This window comes from Musca vetustissima, unplaced genomic scaffold (genome assembly GCF_032173495.1).
Source record: "Musca vetustissima isolate MV318-11 ecotype Yass unplaced genomic scaffold, APGP_CSIRO_Mvet_v1 utg52763, whole genome shotgun sequence".
Classification (NCBI taxonomy): Eukaryota; Metazoa; Arthropoda; class Insecta; order Diptera; family Muscidae; genus Musca; species Musca vetustissima.
The window spans coordinates 39986-47020 of NW_026884317.1; the positions used below are offsets into that span (position 1 = coordinate 39986).

General features: G+C 36.1%; 1 protein-coding gene across 1 annotated transcript; it reads right to left on the bottom strand.

Moving 5' to 3' along the window:
• Positions 1-6467, bottom strand: LOC133331302 (phosphatidylinositol 3-kinase 2). The gene is made up of 3 exons (XM_061539701.1): positions 6230-6467; positions 5965-6134; positions 1-1465 (listed from the first exon to the last, which is right to left on the bottom strand). Exons 1-3 carry the CDS (start codon positions 6458-6460, stop codon positions 1-3), a joined length of 1866 nt encoding a protein of 621 aa, XP_061395685.1. The 5' UTR covers positions 6461-6467.
• Between the last annotated feature and the right edge of the window lie 568 nt (positions 6468-7035).

Here is a 7035-nt window from a genome sequence, read left to right on the forward strand (position 1 = left end):
CTAATGAACACCAACGCCAGTATTGTTATGGCTATTGTTGGAGGTTGGTGCTGGTGTTGTTGTTGTGGCGGCAGATGACGACGACGAGGAGGATGCATTCTTATCGATATGATGATTTAAATCCAATTTTTGTACCTCACATTCCAATTGTTGTAGGCAATTATTTTTATTGAGGTGATTATTGGTTGAGTCTGGATGTTGTGATGTGGCACCACCACCACCAGATGATGGTGCCATTGTGTTATTGGCAGTGGTTACTGTTGTTGGTGATGTTGCTGAGGTATTGATCAGTTCTTTTTGTTGTTTTTCATCCTGATGGTTTGCCGCGGCAGAGGCGGCGGCTGCAGCCGCAGCTGCTGCTGCCTGTGATTTTTTGTCCTTGGACTTTTTCAAAGCACTTAAAAGTACATTTTTTTCTTTATCCTTTGTTTTGCCTTCTTTATCCTTATCCTTGTGTTTATTGTTCTTAGTAAAACGTGGAAATATACAACCGTTTGGCAAGAAACCACCAAGCTTTTCTTTTTTGGTAGTTGGTGGTGGAACAGGATTCGCAACGGCAGGTTGTGCTGCTGTTGTCGTTGTTGTGGTTGACTGGGCGGCAGGGTTGTTGGTTGTGGTATTAGTGGAGGGAGTAGTGGTAGTAGTGGGAGGTGTTGTTGAGTTATGACTATTCTTCGCAATGTTATTTGTTATCGAAGTACAGTTAACACTCTCTGTTGCTGTGTTGCTGTTTGGTGCAGTTGTCTCCGTGGTATTGGCATTTGTTGCTGAACCACCACCACCAATACCATTGACAGCTCCATTGGATATAATTTGCGTTTTACTATCCAAATTATTTGCATTCAATTGGTTATTTAACTCATTCTTTTGTGTTACACCAGCAGCACCACTATTCGAATCTGTGGCATCTTTGAGAGTATTTCCATTGCTTGCCGTTACCATCAGCATATCGTGTGATGTGTTATTTTCATCTCTGTGATTTTCGGCGGTTATTAGTTGGCTGTCGCCAGTGACGCCCGTTGCAGCAATCTTATTATCCAAATGTTCAGCCAATTGTGCGAGATTAATTGGTTTCGTTACATCTACATCGTTTAACGTCGCATCATAGTTTTCTTCATTTCTTTGCAGCTCTTGTTGCATTAAAAATTTTCTACTTCTTGGTGGAGTGCTACTACTACCATCGCCCATAAAGTTACCACCGGCATATCCTCCTTTAGAGAACATATGCTGTTGTTGGGTTATTGGTGTTGTGTTATTGCTTAGACCAGAATTTAACGAACCACCAGGAGAAGGAACACCTCCTCCTCCTCCATTTGTGGTTAAATTATGATAATGTTGTTGCTGCTGTTGTTGCCTTTGCTGCATCATTTGCTCTTCACGTTCACGATCTCTTTGAGCCTGTACCGCATTCCAAACATCTTTTAGTTCACCGGATATATCACGATCCTTAAGTATGACAGCATTTCTGAAAAAAGACCAATCATTTTTGTTAAATAAGAATAGAATGAAAATTCAAGCATAGTAATGCATTTCTAAATAAATTAATGTATTTCTGTTCTGTATGAATAAAATATAAATATATATGAACATGATCACTGTAAAATATAATGCCGTTCAAAAATTCCAAGCCTTGTTCAAAGCTTGAACATAATGACTTCGTCCATTAAAACAATAATAATATATTAAAATTTGCTGTTTTTTTGCTATTGTGTGAGTTACAGGGTGTTAAAAATGGAAGTGAACAATTTACAGGTTTTCTTTGACAAAGGCGAAAATGCAAGCCAAGCGGCTAAAATTGTGAATGGCGTTTATGGTTCCGATACTCTAACAACCAATTTTGTGCAATTTTGGTTTCGTAGACTCCGTTCAGAAATTTTTGATATTAAAGATGCACCTCACACAGTTAGGTCGGTAGTCGAAAATACCCAGAAGCTAAAAATCGACCTTAAAACTGTTTTTAATAATTTACAATTGGCCAGAAACGGTCAGAATAGTCCAAAAGGAGAGGTGTCGTGTTCCACCAGACAACGCTAGGCCACACACATCTACAATGACTCCCCAGACACTTCGGGAGTTGGTTGGGAAGTTTCACACTCATAAGACGATCAATAACTCATATAAAAAAACCTGTAACCGAGCAGTGCTAGTGTGAATATATGGTCACAGCCCATAAATTGATCCTGTCGATTATCCTTATAAAAAAAAAGAATACAAACCAAATTTTTGGATTCAGTGGCCCACAATCTATTGTTCTTCTTATATATTTCCCGCCATATATGTATGAAACCAACCACAATAATGGAAAAAATGCGGCATGTTGTTGTCACCAACAATAAGTGTCATCATCGATCAACTTAAATGAAAAAAATATGACATAGCATATTATGTTGGCTTATTAAGGTTGTTGACTGATCGATATGTACTGTCGAATACTAAAAATATGATATGAATGAGTGGCGCGCACAGCAACTTTTCATCATAAAATGCTTGAGAGCAAATGTGTGTTCAACAGGAAATTTCTCATTAAAATATATATGTATGCAACAACAACCTTGTTAATGACGATATGAGCCAAATTTTAGCATAAGAATGTAGTTCTTTCTCTTGTGCAAGGCAAATACGGAACACGTTTTTGGCAACAATTTTGAAAATATTAACTAAAGATGCATAGATTTGCATGTTAGCCAGTCATTCATAAACATTTATGTTGGCCGTGCATTTAATTAAGTCATGAAAACAAACAAAACAAGAACACATTAATTAAAATGCAATTATTTATAATTATCACACACAAATAAAATTACTGTGAAATTTTGCCAAAACAAAAATAATCAAATGGGAAATCCCATTTTATATTTTCGCTCACATACAATTATAATAAACATTATTTAATATACATTTCAAAACAGCGGCAAAACACAAATTTGATAACTGAATTCTTAGCAGCCGACAATTGCATTTATTTATTATATTTTAATTGCTCTAGAGATAACTTTTGGTGTTGTTTAATTTCGTCTGACACGTTGTGTTGCGCCGTTTTCGGAATATGCCAAAATATCTAAAAGTATGACAAGTGATGGTTTTCAATTTCGATAAAATATTTAAAACAGATGCTGTCAAAACATTGCAAATTAATATGGGATGTGAAAAATACCATTGGGTATTAAGAGTCGATTTATAAACTAAACAAACCGCAAACCAGGTAAACATGTGAATGTTTGTATGTAGATAGATGAGACTCTTTGAAGGAAAATTCTTTGGCAAAGAAATCAGCGCCAAGCAATAACAACATCAACAACTGTTAGACTAATTATAGCATATACGTGCGCCAATGGAATGCCATGGGTTCAATAATGTCACTTAAAGTACTTGAGGAAAAGCATAGAAGAATTGTGTTGACACACACATATTGCATTGACATCACATGCCATGAATCTTCGTATAGTATGCTGTCTGCAACACTTAAAAAAGACTATAATTAATACGATTTGGTTTCCACTTCAATTAAAGTGTTTTCGATGGCAAGTGTTCAAGTAAATGAGTCGTCCCCGCCATCGTCGTTGTTGTTTTGATCGTTGCTAGACTATTGTTAGACACACGCACATATGAGCTGTCCAACTGAGAAAAAAATAATGTGCCAATGTATGTATGTAATTTGAATATATGTATATATAATTCTTGGTAAATTTTCTTTTCACAAAACAACAACAACAATAGAAGCAAAAAAGAAAGGAATGATACAAATGTTAAAGATCATGCTGAATATAGCTGGGGATGAGTCAATTTTTTTTTGTTTTAAATTTTTAACTCTAACTCACCACATACATACATTTGGAAGGAAACTGTTCTCCTAGATGATACATAAATATTTATATGTAGAAATTCAAAATACCAGACAACATTGAAGTGATATCGCATAACTTTTCTATTACAAAGTAATGCACGATAAATTTTTGAATATTTTTAAAATGGTCTATTTCACAATGAAACAATTGTTATACTATTTACGAAGGGAGGTTGGTGATTTGCCTCAAAACATTTGCGAATATAAAAGTAAATAGAACAAAAAGAAAAAAACACAAACAATTTTTATTATAAAATATTTGAAAATATGATAGGAAGTTGACAAATTTTCCAATATCAGCAAAGCCATTTCGTCATCCGAAAAATGCAATAGGAAGCACATGAAATAATTTATTACATTGAAATGAAAGTATGAGTTTGACTTAGTATGCGGTTTTGAATATTTATTTTTTTCAGATCTGAAAAAAGTGCTCGCCAATTTTTAAAGCATAAAACAAAAATATAGAGAAGCTGGTTGGTCACAATCATCGGTGTTTTTGAACCGTAAAGAATATTGTATTGAATCAAAAAATAGAGCGGGGAATTTTATAATAAAGTCTAAAGAATTGGCAACGACGTTGTTGGCCGATCCGATTTTAGATGATTTGACATAAGCTGTTATATTTAATATCTCTTCAATTAGTCCTCAGTAGAAATATAGGTTGACATATTAACTCGAATCTAGACATTTACGTGTCTTAAGAATATGATTTGCCAATGATCACCACGATAATAGGTTCCGTCAGGTGTTGCAGGAGACAAGTGGTCCTGGTCAGAATCTTGAATACATAGGTTACCCATAATTTAACTGATCTCTAGGATCTGGATCTCGATCAAAATTATTACACATTACATTGTGAAAGAATATATCAATTGGAAAGTTTTGCTACATCCTTAAAAATTAAAATCGGTCCCTTACTTATAAACTTATCTGGCTTATGACAAAACGGTTGTCGAGTTTAAAAAGGATTTTCATCTCATCCAATTTGAAAGACAATTTTCCGATATGTTGTCTTCTACTTGATCTTTCCATCGGATTCGTGGCCTTCCCGTTCTGCGTGAACCATCACATGGCTCGCTTTTATATGCCTTTTGAGCTGGAGCTCCGTCATCCATTCTCACAAGATGACCTAGCCAACGTAGTCGCTGAAGCTCGTTCCGTCTGACTCTGTCGATGTCCGAGAATAAATAGATGGTATAGCTCATGGTTTATTCGACGGCGATATTCACCATCGACGCAGATCGGCCCATAGATCTTCCGGAGAATTTTTCTCTCAAACGCTACAAGAGCTGTCTCATCTGCTTGCGCAAGTACCCAAGGTTGAAATAAAAAATCATTCAACAACTTTTCAAAATTTTCAGTGGAAAATCATTTTGGAAGGAAGTAAAATGGACGAAAGTATTTTGAACGCCAAAGCCGTCAATGTTGAATAACTTATTTTAAATTTTTCCTTCCGTCTAACTTATATACATATTTCCAAAACCTCGTGTATGTATATGTCGGCATTGTAAGGAAACGAAGTTAGTGATTACACACATAACATACATATGGAATGGGTGCCTATATACACACATAATTCACATTTCTGCAGCAAAAAAATACCTGCTGTGAATACAGACAATACTCGCAAATTGAAACCAAATATAAAATTGTATTGTGAAATGAGTTATGAGGAGCCTTCAGATTAAAAAAAAAAATGATTAAAATTAAGTCGGATTGCTTTTATATGAATTTAAAGGCAAACAAAAAATTTTATATTGAGGGGTTGTTTAAATTTTTGCCAGTATATGACATGGCGGCGTTGCACGCTTCATTTGCGTTGCAGGTACACATAATACTGCTCATATTCCTTAACGAAGAAACGAGTCTTGTCTTTTGCATTTATATTCAGCGGGAAATATGTCATATCAATTAACGTTTGATAAGGGTTTACAACATTTCTTACAAGTATAGCTTAAAAACTTAATTAAGTACATACATATATGTGGATTTTTTTTTTGCATACATTTTTGGCGAACTAACAGGGCGTTGTCTTTGTATTTTAGATATAAAAATGTATGTATATATACGCAATAAATAATGCGCATCCTTTGTACTGTACAGTATCATTACTTACTTACCTTACTAATTTTACACCAGGATTCATGGCTTCAACAAAATCACACATTAATTCAACCATGGCACGTCTTTCTTCTGGATCTTTACTGTGACGGCCGGAATCTTTTAATACTTCTGGATTGGCCATAACAGCGAATACAATGGGTGGACTACGAGGACTGCCAGGCGGTACCTTGAAAACAATATATACATACAGACAAATTAGATATATATTTTGAAACAAAATGTTATATGTGATCTAAGAAAAATTGATATTTAAGAACTTACCCTCATACCGCCATATAATGGTATAGGATCACTGGGTTCCTGAGGTATAACAATACGTGTCCAACTTAGCACATTAATAAATAACTCCTCACCGGCCTCCGTTGTTGTACGTATACACATGTGCGGCTGAGGAGGATTCTTAAAATGTCGATAGGCACGCGAATGCCGATAACTGTGTGGTGGCGGCGATGATGCAGCAGCTGCTTGCAATAAACTTAACCCGGGACTCATTTGCTGGTGATTGGTGACACCCAAAACGTCTTCCCGTTCCAAAGATCCGTTTGCTGAATTTTCGTTTTGATTAAATGTGTCTGCGTTTTCTAATGGCGCCATTGTGTTTGACTCATCTTCCATCGCCACATCATGCTGATGAGGGCTACTTTTATTGTCATTCAGCTGGCCACTATCAGGAACTTTATGGGGGCTTTTGTTGGAATCTGCCAGAAATATTGTGTCTTCCTTGGCCGTCGCTGCACATGTTTGCACCGGCTTTTGTTGCTGATTTTGTTCCTCCGATAAATGCACCAATGAAATTTGCTTTTGCTGTAGGTCTGTATCCGTCGACGTTAGATAACGAAATGAATTCGACATATTGGAGAATTTCTCAAAGTCCCCGTTTGTTTGGTGTTGATTTATCTGATACATATACACATGTATACAAATTGTGGTGCACACACACTCACAGGCATGTGCTGGTCAAGCTACCACCACCACCTCTGGTGACAAGCAGCGCAGAAGCCTGCCGTGCTAGCAAAAAAACAAGACAAAGAGAAACAAACACAAGCACTCACACACAGGTAGAGGCA